Genomic DNA, 14,630 nt, shown 5'->3' on the forward strand with positions numbered 1-14,630 from the left:
TTTCCTCTTCTACCTAGAGGTAACTTGGTACAGCCACCCCACAGCCTCACACATGCCCAGGGATGCCCACCACTCCATTCCCAGCAGGTGCCCCTGCCTGGAGCTCTCCGCTGCCCCAGACCCTCTCTCTTGCTGATCTTCTGTACCCTCGGGCCCTCCAGAACAGAAAGACAACTGGGCAGTCTGCTGTCTGTTTGTCCTCTATGACACTGGGAATCCATCCTGTCCTTACCCAGTCCAAAGACGTCAGCACGCCTCTGACGCAAACACCCTCTGTGTCAATCTCACCAACAGCCCCCATTGCACAGCAGGCTGGGAACAACCACTATGGGCCATCCTGATCCCAGTATATGCACCTGTGACCAGCCACACAGCCCATGTGAGCAAGCTAAACCTGTGAGCTGTCACGCCTCCATCCAGGGACCCCAAGAATGGGCCAGAACCCACAGGCTGATGCCGGGTGCTGACCCAGGGTCCTCCCCCACAAGACGTCGGAGCCACCAGACAGAGAGGCAAGAGAGCAGAACAGAGGCAGTGCAGGGAACCAGTTTATTATCATTGGGGGTCACTGATGGGCCACTTCCCACACACAGACCCTGGTTCACCCTGCAGAGAGGCCCAGGAGTTCCTGCAGAGCTAGGCCCTGCACAGGCCTCCAGGAGGCCAAGAGAAATGTTCATAGTGAAGATGTGGCTGGGGAGCCCCCCAGTGAAAGGAAGACTGGGACCCCAGCCTGGAGCAGGCAGGGCCCACCTGGCAGCCTGGCCTCATGAACATGGCAGGACAGATGCAGAGTCCCTGACCTGCATCTAGAGACCTGAGCCCAGAGCTGCAGTCTGTGAGTCCCTCCGGCCTTCTGTACTTTCTGAGACGCCAGGTCTGGGCACGGTGCCTTCAGCTGGACCAGGCCCCATGAGGTAGCAAGTGCCTGGGGAGAGAGGGGCGAGCAGGCTCCAGCCCTGAGTTCTTGGAGAGTTAGAGAGAGGGTCAGAGCACACATGTGTCCATGGAGCGCTGGTTTCCTCCATGAAGCCACAGGGCCCGGCAGCCAGGCACCTGCTGCTCACAGCCTCAGCCCTGGGAGGGGCCAGGGGCCTTGTCCCCATCCGGGCAGATGTGCAGGGTGACGGTCTCGCCCACCGTCCCAAAGCTGACCGTCTGGGTGTTAACCTCCGTTTTGAAGCTGCTCTGGCCACTGTCTGCAGACCTCTGGACCTGGATGGAGAAGGACGGCTTCCAGGACGTAGCACCCCCAGCCCGGGCTTCCTGCATACAGAAGGAGACTCCTGCGGGGCCGAGGACCTGAGGTCCCAAGGGAGACGCCTCCCGGCGACTGAAAAAGCTAGGTGGGTTTCGAGGGCCCAGGGGACGCCCCACATTGAGCAGGACAGGCTGCCCCACCGTGGGCTCACTGATCTCTCTCTGGAGCACAGAGACCTCACAGGGTGGGTCGTCAGAAGTGCTGGGCACAGGGCCATGGCAGCCAAAGGTCTCCCCCTCCCGGGGCACGTAATCCTCCAGGTCAGCCAGCGTCAGCACTCGGCCATCATGTGTGAGGATCTTGGGGTCACGGCCCCAAAGGCTGTTGGTGCCCAGGGGCTCCTCCGTCAGGAGGGCACCTCCTCCCTCCACCTCCTCCACCTCCTCCATGGGGGTTTTCTCTTCAGCCCCCTGGGGAAGGAACGGCTCACAGGTCTCTTCTGGCCCCGTGTCCATGCAGAAGATGAGAGGCTCTCCAGTGCTGACCAGTGCCCTGCCATGGGCCTGGGGCTCCTGGGCCAGTAGGTTGTTGTTGGAGTTGTTTGCATTGGGGTCTCCTATGGGGGTCCCACCAGGCAGCGTGAAGAGAAGCCCTGCAGAGCTGTCAGGTGCCTCTCTGGCAGGGGATGCACCCCTGGAGCCCGTCTTCTTCACCCTGACTTCAATGGTCTCCTCGACCTCTACCCACTTGGGCTGGGGCCTTGTGCCCTGGGGCAGGCCCGGCGTGTGGGACTCAGGCTCCGTCACATACAGCGTGGGTACAGTAGGTCTCCAGCCTGGCTCCACCTCAGGCCTGCGGGGCTGGCTGGCCCCCAGTGAGTACAGCACCTCAGGGGCCAACTGGCCTGGCCTGGGTGGGCTGGCAGTGCGACGGGAAGGCGAGCGGGAGGGGGACTTGTTCGGGGACCGGCGCCGGCCACGAGGGCTCTTCACCACGGTGGTGATGGTCTCCTCTCTGCAGGGAGAGGGCCAAGAGGAAATGTGCACAGAGACCTGTACCCTTGCCCGTTGCCCACGCCATCAGCACATGCGGGGGCCACGTGAGTGATCAGGTTAGTGTAGCGAGCAATTGGTGACAGTGCATAAACAAATTCCTACATGTGTGCTTGAGCCCGCCCTCTGGAACCTCTAGCCGAGAACCAATGGAACAAAGCACAAAGCCTCATCTAGCCAACTCAGGCTCTAGTGCACAGATCTCAAAACAAGAGTTGAGGCAACAGGGGAGGCCCACGCCTCATCACAGTGCACCTCCAAACCCAAGACCAAGTCTGGTTCACAATGTCTCCACGTGTGTCTCTTCTCCATTTATGGCCACCTTCTTTTGGAGATGTCAATGCTCCTCGTAGAGCTAATGGACAGGGATGCAGGGACACAGCCACGTGGCCTTCTTTGTCTATCCCATGAGTGCTTTGTGCTTTGTATCATGGGGGATGACCCCCGTGACCTCTCAGAGGGCAGGAGCCTCAATGGTCCTCAGCTGGAGATAGGTTGGCAGCTGATGCTAGGTCCAGGAGGGTTGTCAGAGCACTGATCTGCTGCCTGTGCTCCTGATCTGTTCGTCTGGGGGCACGAAGCCCAGCAAGAACACCCGGCTCTGAGCGTGGCTTGGCCGTCATGGGCTGTGTGACATCAGACAAGCACTTCCTCTTCCTGGGCCCCTTCCGCCTAAATGGGAGTGGGCAGGAAGGAAAGAGGAGGCAGAACGCAAGGCCAGTTGCATGTGAGTGAACATCAGGTACTGGCCAGGGACTCTGCAGCAGCCTTGGGGGATGGGTCTGACCTCCTTTTGCAAGTGTGGACCACGAGGCTGAGAAGGCTGCACACATGCCCAGGCCATGATTCAGAAGTCCACCAGTCACCCCCAGGACCCCCTGCCACCCTGTGCCCCTGACCTTGGCGGGTGCTGGGGGTACAATGAGTATCAGGCAATATCAGGGAGCAAGGATGTGCTAAACACACAGACCCTGGGGAACTCACAACTCTCCTGGGCCCTGGGACCTGCATTTTCTCTTGGGCTCAGGCACGCATGTGGTGACAGCTCAATGCTGTCGTCATCTGCCTGCTATGACTAAGGCAAGCTTGTGCTCGCTCTCTCTCCCTCTCATTCAGCTTTTATCCAACTTAGGGCTCCACCCAGGAGCATATACTTCCAGGGATGGGCCCAGAAATGTGTGCTACAGCACAGCAATTATAGGCCCTGCCTCCTCAGCCCTCAGCAGGTAAGAAGGAAACACTACACCCCACTCAACTGACGGGGGAACTGAGGCTTGGAGGCGTGGCCTAATAAAAAATCACAGGACTGCCTTCCTGCCTCATGCCCAGGCTCGGGAGCACTAGGCTTGTCCCTGGGTCGGAGCTTGCCCAAACATCATGGGAACTTGGGCCAGGCCCATCGGCTGGCCTCATGCCTCTTCAGTTCGCCAAGGCAGGACAGTCAGTCATGTGGGTACTGGGGTCATGCCTCCTAAATGCCTCCCTGTGTTGAGCTCATTACTGCCCCCGTGAAGGCATGTGGGCATCCTGCACTGGGGCTCCCAGGACAGCAGGTGGGACTGCCAGGTGGCAGGGGTCTCTCTCCAAGCCCTTTTTCCTCCCTGTGTACCCTGAGTCCCCACCCTGTGGTGTGCCCTTGGGAGAGATGCCTGGCACAATTCCTCCAGCTGAGTTCCTCCAGCAACACAGGGTGTGTGTTGCTACCTCCCTAAGCCTGGAATAGATTGGACTTCAGGATGCCCCTTGAGTCCCCTAGTCCGGCTGCCCCAGGTGCGAGTCCTCTCTGAAGTCTTACTGATGAGGCAGCCTGGCCCTGTCTCTGTTTCTCCATTTTGTCATCTGTAAGATGTAAATAATAGAAATGCTCCCTTCATAGACGAAATGTAGAGTTAACCTGTGTATAGCTCTGGCACAGTTGCATGCCTCCAGGGATGCTTACTACTGCCCCATGTACTTCCCCATGTGGGCAGCAATGTGCCTTGGGGGAGGATGGAGAAAACTGAGGAAGGGTTAATCCAGGATCTGACCAAATGTCTGGCGATAGGATTCTCCAAAACTTGGCCAACTGCAGGCCCCTTTAGGAGGTCATAGGCCCATGAGGAACCAACAGGAGCTTCCCAGTCATCTGGTCTTAGACCAGTCTTTCTTGCCTCCTGGCTTCCACAAACTTTTACACAATCTCCGCCTGCAGACACCTCCTACTGGATCATCCAGGTGAAAACCAACTCTGCCTTCTGTGGGCTTACTCAGCTCCAGACCCCTTGTGTTATTTAATTAGCAACAACCCCAGCCTTGAAGGCACCTAATAAAAAGGGGACAATGGGCGTGGCACCGGGGAAATGGGTTAGGCTTTCAATCATGAACCATCCTGAGCAAACCTCTTCCCTGAACCTGAGTTTCCCCATCTCCCTAATGCTAGGGTTGGGACTGGAGACCTTTAAGGGCCCTAGAGCTGTGCTGCCCACCAGAGCTACACTATTTTAATTAAATGCAAGTTAATGAGAATAAGTGAAATCTAAAATTCAGTTCTTCAGTTGCACTTGACACATTTTAAATACTCAGTAGCCACTTGTGGCTAGTGGCTGTTCTTGTAGTGGACATCATAAAGATAGAATATTTCCAACATGACAGAAAGCTCTGTTGGACAAAAATGCCCTAGATCCTAGGGTTTGAGGAGTAGAATATTCCCTCTAGCCCACTGTGGGAAGCAGCTCTTGGTCCCAGCTCCAAATTAACTGATGTGATTCTGGGTCCAAGCCCTGAGTGAGCTGCTGTGAAGTATGCAGAGTAAGTCTACCCTGTGGAGGCACTGGAGTATAGAGGCCCTGGAAGAGAGAGCTGTGAGGTGTGAAGGTAGCCAAGGCCCCAGGGGAAGGTTGGTCCCCTCGGTGGCATCTGCAAAGTCCTGGCAGTCTGCATGGTGAGCAAAGGCCGTGTGGGCAGGCAGTTAAGACAAGCAGGTGGACAGGCCACACGGACAAGGTCCACGTGGATTAGTGGGCATGCAGGGGGCACTGCAGTCAGGAGGAAGTTTAGGAACACGCCTGCACTTACATGATGACGGTTTTCTTGGGGACTTTAGTCTCCTGCTCAGTGACTACAAAGAAAACAGTCGGAATAGCGAGGGTTACAGATCAGCCAGCGCTCGGGTGCTGAGCCATTTGAGTGGCATGGCAGTATAGTAACCTGCTCGGCTTCAGAGCACTGTATCCAAGCCCTGCCTGATCTGCCTGTCTCACGTTGGAACCTCAGTTCTGTCATCTTTAACACGGAGATGACAGCGCCTGCTCTGAGTGGCTGGGGGATGAGCAAGTGTGACATCAGTGTGTCCCATATGAGGAAATGAGGGTCTTGCAGTGACTGCAGCAAGAGTAGGGGCCCCGTCTAGGCTGCCCATGCAGAAATCCCAGCTCCTTCTTCAGCCCATGTGCCCAGGGAGCCCTGTGAATTTGTCAAACCTGAGGTCCCACTTCTCAGACAGAAACTGAAGGCTAGGGGTGGGGGGAAGGAAAGGCTCATGTGAACCAAACTGGGACTGGGATGGCTGGTGCCTATTTTATAAAAAATCCTAAAGACTAAAGGCATCTCTCCAGGGGAAAGAGACAGTGGAGTCCTAGAGGTGGCACATCTGAGCTCTGTACCACGAGGCCATGGAAATCCCATCAGGAGCAACCAGAGACACCTGGACAGGGTCCTGAGCTCCAAATGAGCAGGGAAACCTAGGTCTCTCCATAGAAGCTCCCCATAAACTCAACTGCCTTGATTGCCCTAGATTTCCATCTCCTTGGAGTCAGCAGATGGAGAACTTGAGTCCCAGAGACAGGACAGGACTCGTCTGGGACCAGGCAGCACCTGTTCTCACCCATCCTGAGGCCTCTTCCTCTACAGCTTCTGGGCAGGGCCAGGCTTACCATTGAGATGCCCCTCCAGCCACATCTTGCTGCACAACAGGCAGTCCAGCACATACCAGTACCCTCAGATCTCAACAGTCCCTCTTGCCATCCTGGGGACAAAGCTGAGTGGGATGCTCAGAAAAGTCAGGTGGCAAGGCCTGCAGCACACAGCACTCTGGCTTCTGGTGTGTGGGTTTTAGGCTTTGCTGCAGTGCCATATAGAGAAAGGATTTCCCTTAGATAACCAAGAGTATTTTAAACTTGTCTCTTGATTGGGTGCATGTGAATTAAAGGTACGAGCTGTGTCTGTATGGCCCTTGAGAGCCTCCTTTGTGTGTGTGTGTGCATATATGCATGTATGTGCACACACATATGCATATATGTGCATGTGTGTGTTTGTGTCCGCTGCCTCCCGGAGAGGGTAGCCCCCTGGGAGAGAGAATGGGACCCAGCCAAAAGGCCTTGTGTGTTTGGATTAAGTTGGGTCCAGAGCAAGCCAGCCTGTTTGCCGCCTGCAGTCCACATCCTGCATGCAGAGTAGTGGGAAAACCCAGAGCTCCTTCCCTCACCCTCCCGATTGGAGTCCTGTCCTGCTGCTCTGAGGAGTGGTCGTCAGGGAATGTCTTGGCTGCTACATTCCTGGTGCCTTTGTTCCTGACCTGACCTGCCACCTGATGGGCTCTAAGCCCCGGTGAATACTGGCAGCCATCAGAGGGGTGCAGCCATGCGAAGCGGGGCTCCCGGCCCAGTGCAGTTCCAAAAGCGAGGGGGCAGCACCCACCCCACAAGGCTGGCTGGGGCTGTTCTGGCTGTGGAGCCACCAGGTTAAAGATGAAGCGGCAGGATAGGGTTAGGAAGCAGGAGGCGGCGGGCTCCAACTCCTGGGTCTGTGAGGACTGGCTTTCTTGGATGTGAGGTGCCATGTTCCTGGTATCAGAGGGCTGCCCTTCTTCCAGACTTCACAGCCATGACACGTTGACAGAAAGTGACCCATCATGACAATGAAGTGAATGCCTCTGTAGGACACGCTTGTCTCCAGCCCAAGAAGGAGTGCTAAAGTCCTTGCTCAGCATCTCCCCAACATAAGACGCCATATGGCAGGAAGTGCAGGTGCCCTCTGGGGGGGCAGGAACATGGACCCCTGCCCACTCTGTGATGGCTGTGGAAGGCATCAAGGCTGTGAGGTCGAGCTCCAGATGCCAAGTAGGCTGACTCTGGGAGGGTCCAGACAGATAGAGGCCCCTGGACGTTGGGCCCCATCCAGGATGGACTGGATCCATTAGCCCAAGGCATCGCAGAAGCCAACACTCAGGACTTGGGAGGACATGTATTCCAGCCCGACCTACTGTGAGAGCTACAGCTCCACCAGGTGTTGATCCAGCCTCTGCCTGCATGCCTCTAGGGACAGGAGGCTCATCAACTGACAAGGTAGCCCCTTCTAGGTGGGGCAACCCAGACTGGAAGAAGCTGTCCCTGGACCTGCAGCCTGCCCTGCAGGCACCATAAGGTTGCTCTCTGACTGAGCAGGCCCAGGACAGATGCCAGCTTCCTCCCTTCCCATCCTGGCCATTCTTAGGCTGCGCACAGCTGGAACCCTGGACTCAGATGTGAGTAGAGGCATGAGATATCCTGCTGCCCACCCTTCACCTCCCACCCAGGTGGACATCCCCCCTTGGTGAGACCCATCCCAGGACCCCAGACACCACCCCAGGCCAGGCTAGGGAGGCAAAGCCACGGCATTCTGACTTTTCCATGAACAGCTCAACCCAGTGTGGAGGTACCAGGTCCCTGATATCACTCCCTCTCCTGGGAGCCAAGTTGGGACCCAGCAGCTGGTGCTCTGCACTCAGCACGCCTCCCACAGAGCCGTCCTCCCCAACGTTCCTGCTGCCTATTACGACGTCTTGCTGGCCACTACCCAGCAGCCTACTGGGCCCAGGCCTGGCCTCTCTACATACTCATTACTGCCCCAGAAATGGTAAGCAAGATGCAGGACCCCAGGGCTGCCCTCCAGCCTTGCCAAAGCTCTGGGCTCAAGGCTCACCTCACGCTGCCCCAGTAGGGGGCTGGGAACCAGCCCCTGACCCATGGCCTCTGCATCTCCATGTCTCCCAGCCAGACCCCTTCCTCAGCCCTCACTGCCCCTCCTCCAGGAAGCACACCCTGACTGGAAAGGCTACTGGTTTCCCCCCAACCTGGCCCCACAGTAGCACTTACCTTCCATGGCTGCAAGCTGCTCCCTGTGAAGCTGTTCCCGGGCCCGCACAGCAGGGCTCTGCATGCACAGCTCTGCCCCGCCCCTCGCAGAGCCCAGCTGGTTCACCAACTGCAGGGTGGATGGCAGAGCCCGCTTAGAGCCAGTGGCTCCCTTGGGACCGTCGAGGCCATCTCTCATGGAGGGCCCTCCCTGGCTGTGTCCCAGAGCCACAGAGCCCGCCACAGAAGAAAGGTGCCCACACAGACCCAGCACGGCCAGGGGTTTCCTAGGTGGTGGGGACACTATCTGCACAGTTCAGTGTGGTGGCCATGTGGGCCCCAAACACTGAAAACAGAACCAAATTCTTACCTAGAGTTAAATAACTGATTTCAACTCAAATTCATGTGTGGCTAATAGTAACAGAATCAGACAGTGTGGGTCCAGAGCTAACTCTGGTGTGTGTGCCTCCCCAGGAGCTGCCGGGGGGGCAGGCCCCACCTAGCTCAACCCAGGCTACCAGCAGCAACCACACAGAGGCTGGCAGCCAGGAAGAGCCACAGCCTACACACACCTTCCGCAGACCACCACCGGTCCTGCAGGTGGACAGGTGGCTTTGGTAGAGAGGATGCCACACAGAGCTCCCACCCAGGTCCCTGTCCTTGCCATAGACAGTGGGTGATGGGCTGGGGGTCCCAACCTCATTATGGGGATACTGGATGATGGTGGGCCAGGGGTCCCTCCTTCACTGGGGACACTGGGAGATGGTAGGTCTGGGGCCCCTCCTTCATCAGGGAGCCTGGATGATGGTTGGTCTGGGGACCCTCCCTCACTGGGGACACTGGGTTATGGTGGGCCTGGGGTCCCCTCCCTCATCAGGGACCCTAGGTGATGGTAGGTCTGGGGTCCCTCGTTCATCAGGGAGCCTGGGTGATGGTCTGGGGTTCCTCCCTCATCGGGGACACTGGGTGATGGTAGGTCTGGGGTGCCTCCCTCATCAGGGACACTGGGTGATGATGGGCCAGGTGTCCCCTCCCTCATCATGGTTCAAGGACCCTGGGTGATGGTGGGCCCTGAGGTAGGTCCCCTGTGCCTGCCCACCTCACCTCGCACTCATAATGGCCCAAGTCGTCCTTGCTGGCTGTCAGGATCTCCAGCACCAGCAGACCGCTGCGGGGCTCACTCAGGGTTCGGTACTTGCTGCTGGGCGTTATCAGGGCCCCGTCCTTGTACCACCTGCAGCCAACCCCAGGGGGTGAGGAGGGCCTCCCCAGGTTCCTCCACTCAAGACTCTCCTCTCGCCCACCCTGCAGGATCGGGCTTCCATCCAGAACCCACGTGCTCCTGACGCCACCCACCCAGCCTCCAGTGGGTATTGCCCTCCCTACAGCGGGAGCCATGTTTAGAATCTGCCCACCCCCCAGGCAGCAAGCATGCCGCCTACCTCCCCTCCTGTGCCCCGGGTGCAAGCTGCCCAGCCCACCTGATCTGAGGGTGTGGGGCACCTTCGATGGTGCAGGTGACCTGCGCATCCTCTCCCTCCACAAAAGGAACTGCCCGGACCTTTTTCACAAATCGTGGGGGTACTGTGGGGCCACAGAGCAGGGTAAGAGAAAGAGACACACATAGAGACACCATGATGGAGCAGGACCGTACCCCCACTCATGAGTGCCCCAGATGTCACCGGCAGCCCACCCAATGGGGCCACTGAAGTGGAGTGGAGTCTGGATGCTTCCTACTCCAGTCTCCCTCCCAGAGCGGCTCACCTTGCACCAGGATCTTGCCCAGCGTGCTTGCATTGCCGGCGGCACTGGCCGCAAAGCACATGTACTGGCCCGAGTCCACACCAGTCAGGTTGTCCAGGATGAGGGCACATGAGCCATCGGGGTCTTCAATGAGGATGTGGTGCGGATCCACCTCCACTGGCTTCCCATCTGCAAAGGAAGGCAGCACTGTCACGGAGGGCACCCTGCCAGGGACAGGAGGCTGGCCTGCCTGGGGGGTCACAGTCATAGGGCAGTGATGGGGGGCCACCCCTGGAGCACAGACCCCTGGTGGGGAGCCCGGCTGGTCACGCTGACCCAGAGTCCTGTCCCCTTCCCCAGATCTCTGTGCCCACTGTGTGGCCTCGGAAAGTAGGCTCATAGCAGGGTTCCTGCATGGCATGCCGCCTGAGGCCATGCCCAGAGGGGCGCTCTGAATCCACGGTGGGGCCCCATTGCACGGGGCGTGCTCCTCATCCTGGCAGATTGCAGCCTCTGGGGGCTCCCTGTGGGCTCTCCCACCATGACGCTGCTTTGGGTCACAGCGGCTCTTGCCCGTGTGAGCCGCCTGCGTTGTGACGGCATGGGTCAGCATCTGCTGACCCTCACGCTTCCTCCCATCCACCCCTCGGGAGGGCAGTTTGGTCACCGGACACACAGCTGTCCCCAGACACAAGTTTTTCCCTCCAGGGTGCTGACAGCATTAAAGGGGCAGAGGTCCCCCCACCCGACCGCTCCAGGGTGAGATGTGTTCTCCTTTCCCCTCGGATACAGACATGGCCCGGCCAGCTCGCCTTACTGGGGGCAGCCTGACCAGAAGCAGGGTGGTCCCAGGGGCTTGTTCTCGCTTCCATGCAACTTTCTGAACCGCCCTGTCCCTCTGGATTGGCCGTCCCAGGCACAGGTCTGGCCATGAGAGGATCGTGGGATGGGCAGTTGCACTCCCAGGTTCTGCGTAAGGGGTGGGGGGAGCAGCTGGGAGAAACCTCCCAGACCCCGGGACATGGGGGCAGCGGGGCCTCCTTCCAGAAGAAGACCCCAGGGCAGAGGAGGGGGCTCTCCCAAACTGCCACCGGGAACCAGCTGCTGCGTCCACCGGCTCCGACCTGTGTCTCTGACCGTGGGACCCAGGGAAGGCCCAGCAACGCCCCCAGGTGTCCTCAGCAGCCCTGTCCTTAACCAGGAGGGACACACAAATGCCCCCAGGGCCTGACCACCCTGGAACGGCTCCTTCAAGACCAGGGCTGGATTCGGGTATTCAGGCTGCACTGGAGCCTTGGAGACCGACCTGCCAGCCCAGACCAGCCCAAGTGACCCCCAGTAAGAGAGTCTTGGTTTACCTGGGGGCCTTGGACCCCATCTGTTGTGATACAGGTTTGGGGCTTAAGGCCACATGGCAGCGACTTGACCTCTGCAGAGTCTGTGACAGACCTCAGCTGTGCCTGCGTGAGTGACCCCCCAACAGGTGCCCTGGACACAAGGCTCAGATCAGTGTCCCCGGGGGGCTGGACTGTGCTACTATACGTCCCCATGAGAGAGACACGAGATCTGCAGGACTCCACTGGAAGGGAGGGCGGGGGGACACCAGGACCCTGCCTGGACACCCAGCTGGAACCCTCCCCACGCGCCTCTTCCCGCTCCTGCAATAAGCCAGACCCTGAGTGCACACTCTGCTGAGTTCTGTGAGTCCTTCTAGCGATTCACTGAACCCACAGCTGGTCGTGGGACCCCCAAACCGGGTGTTAGAACTGGGGGTGGTCCAGGGGACCCCCGAATGGCAGCCAGTGTCAGAACTGGGGGTGACCCTGGGGACCCCCGAAGAGCAGCTGGTGTCACAACTGGGGGTGGTCCTGGGGACCTCCAAATGACAGCTGGTGTCAGAACTGGGGGTGGTCCTGGGGACCCCCAAATGGCAGCCGGCGTCAGAACTCGGGGTGGTCCTTGGGACCCTGAAACAGCAGCTGGTGTCAGAACTGGGGGTGACCCTGGGGACCCCTGAAGAGCAGCCAGTGTCAGAACTAGGGGTGGTCCTGGGGACCCCCGAAGAGCAGCTGCTGTCAGAACTGGGGGTGGTCCTGGGGACCTCCGAATGACAGCTGGTGTCAGAACTGGGGGTGGTCCTGGGGACCCTGACCGGCAGTTGTGTCATAACTGGGGGTGAGCTTGGGGACCCCCAAACGGCAGCCGCTGTCAGAACTGGGGGTGGTCCTGGGGACCTCCGAAGAGCAGCCGGTGTCACAACTGGGGGTGGTCCTGGGGACTTCCAAATGACAGCTAGTGTCAGAACTGGGGGTGGTCCTGGGGACCCCCAAACAGCAGCTGGTGTCAGAACTGGGGGTGACCCTGCGGACCCCCGAAGAGCAGCCGGTGTCAGAACTGGGGGTGGTCCTGGGGACCTCTGAATGACAGCTGGTTTCAGAATGGAGGGTGGTCCTGGGGACCCTGACCGGCAGTTGTGTCAGAACTGGGGGTGAGCTTGGGACCCCCAAATGGCAACCAGTGTCAGAACTGGGGGTGGTCTTGGGGACCCCTGAATGGCAGCTGGTGTCAGAACTGGGGGTTGCTCTGGGGACCTCTGAATGGCAGCTGGTGTCAGAACTGGGGGTGGCCCTGGGGACCCCCAAACGGCAGCTGGTATCAGAACTGGGGGTGGCCCTGGGGACTCTGACCGGCAGCTGGTGTCAGAACTGGTGGCGACCATGGGGACCCCACAAATGGCAGCTGGTGTCAGAACTGGGGGCGGTCCTGGGGACCCCCGAACGGCAGCCGGTGTCAGAACTGGGGGTGGCCCTGGGGACCCCAGAACGGCAGCTGGTGTCAGAACTGGGGGTGGCCCTGGGGACCCCCGAATAGCAGTTGTGTCAGAAGCAAGGATGGTCTTGGGAACCCCAGAATGGCAGTCGGTGTCAGAACGGGGAGTGGCCCTGGGTACCCCCAAACGGCAGCCGGTGTCAGAACTGGGGACCCCCGAACTTTGTGGCTCCCATCACATCCAGAGCCGAACCTGAGACCCTATGACAGGGCGGGCCTCAGAGTCCACCCTGCCCTCTCCTGGCCACCTGGCTGGCCCCCCAGAGCTCCTGCACGTCTGCCAGAGAGACCTGCCAGCTAACCCTCCATGCTCATTTCTCTGGCCGGCCACACCACCTCCCCACTTTGTTTGTCCACTGGTTTGCCATCAATCTAGCCCCCTACACGGCCAGCACCCTTGGGCAGGGCCTATTTGCCGCTGCGTCCCTGATACCTGGAACAGGGTGCTAGCCCTTGGTGCAAACTCGTCAAACAAGACAGCCAAGGAATGAGATCTGGAGCAGATAGGGTCACTGAGTCTGAACCACGGGAGCACACCCTCTGCTCTGAACCACCTCATCTAGCCTTGCTCCCAGCCAGGCTAGCTGAGTCAGCCACTGGAAGAGGACGCCTGTCCCTCGCGCCCCCCGAGGGCCCCCGACCAGGCCCAATTCCCTCTGGAAGGCTCTTGCCGGTGCAGCGTCCACATCCCTTCGTCCGCAGCAGCCTACCTTTGTACCAGCTGACAATGGGCTTGGGGGTGCCCGTCACACGGCAGGCCAGCTTCACAGTCTCGCCCAGCTCTGCTGTGCAGTCCGCCAGCTCCTCTTCGAAATCTGGGGGATCTGGGCGCACACACGCACAGACTCTGAGCTCCTGGTGGGTGGGATGGTGGTGCCCCCATGTCCTTGGTCAGAAGCCCCAGCGTCCAGGGGTATGGTTGTTACGGACACTGCCCCTTTCGACCTTCTGTCCAGGTGGCCCTTCCCGTCCCTAACACAATCTGGGCACCTGTCCTGTGCTGGGGGGCCCCTGTGTGAACCCTGAAGCTTCCCTGCACTCAGGTCAAGGTCAGCCCTACACCCCAGCTCAGGCTCACGAAAGGCTGAGCTGACTGTGCCCCAGACGGAGCCTATCCTTCGTGCCTCCCACAACCGGGGCAGGGGGCTGAGGCTCGGGGGGCCAGAAAGGCTCAGGTGCTGAGTGTGACCTCCCCGCCTGCCAGAGGCAGGAACACTCACGCCACACGGGCAGGGCCAGGCGCTGCTGGATGCCGCAGATCTCCTTCACCCACGAGTTCTTGGTGATGACCGTGCGCGCTTGCAGCAGGTACTTGCGCACCGAGTCCTCCCGCTCGTGCCAGATCTCGAAGGCACGGTCGTCACCCTCCACCTGGTCGTTCAGGTCGATGCTGCTCAGCTGTGGGGGGGCGGGAAATGCAGACTGACTGCCTGAACACAGGCTTCTGCCGGCCCGCCCCCTGCCCCCAGGCTCCCAAGGCGCCCGCGCACCTTCATCATGTTCCGGAAGACGTAACTGAAGGTGTCGGTGCGGGAATCCCTTTTGGTCTTGCAAACAACCAGGTGGTGGCGGAACAGGAAAACGTGGCGGTGATGGCCCTTCCAGGGCATCCGCGCGCCCGGCGCCCCCTCCCACACGATGAAGTGGCCCTGCAGGGAGCAGTCAGCGCGCAGTCAGCCCACAGCCCGCCCCCGCAGTCCGCCCTGAGCCCCCTCA

The 14,630-nt window shown here is 59.5% G+C and overlaps 1 protein-coding gene across 1 annotated transcript in view; it reads right to left on the minus strand.

Moving 5' to 3' along the window:
- Nucleotides 1–530: 530 nt before the first annotated feature.
- The window catches only part of LOC118554338 (obscurin-like), a 130,689-nt gene continuing 116,589 nt past the window's right edge, over nt 531–14,630 (minus strand). The window contains exons 76-84 of the mRNA XM_078067712.1: nt 14,405–14,563; nt 14,135–14,312; nt 13,625–13,738; nt 10,107–10,274; nt 9,824–9,926; nt 9,447–9,576; nt 8,364–8,472; nt 5,308–5,350; nt 531–2,215 (exon numbers count right to left, since the gene is read on the minus strand). Of these exons, the coding sequence (XP_077923838.1) occupies nt 1,072–2,215; nt 5,308–5,350; nt 8,364–8,472; nt 9,447–9,576; nt 9,824–9,926; nt 10,107–10,274; nt 13,625–13,738; nt 14,135–14,312; nt 14,405–14,563 (2,148 nt within the window). The 3' untranslated portion in view covers nt 531–1,071. The remainder of the gene's footprint in view (nt 2,216–5,307; nt 5,351–8,363; nt 8,473–9,446; nt 9,577–9,823; nt 9,927–10,106; nt 10,275–13,624; nt 13,739–14,134; nt 14,313–14,404; nt 14,564–14,630) is intronic.

Source organism: Halichoerus grypus, chromosome 2 (genome assembly GCF_964656455.1).
Source record: "Halichoerus grypus chromosome 2, mHalGry1.hap1.1, whole genome shotgun sequence".
Lineage (NCBI taxonomy): Eukaryota > Metazoa > Chordata > Mammalia > Carnivora > Phocidae > Halichoerus > Halichoerus grypus.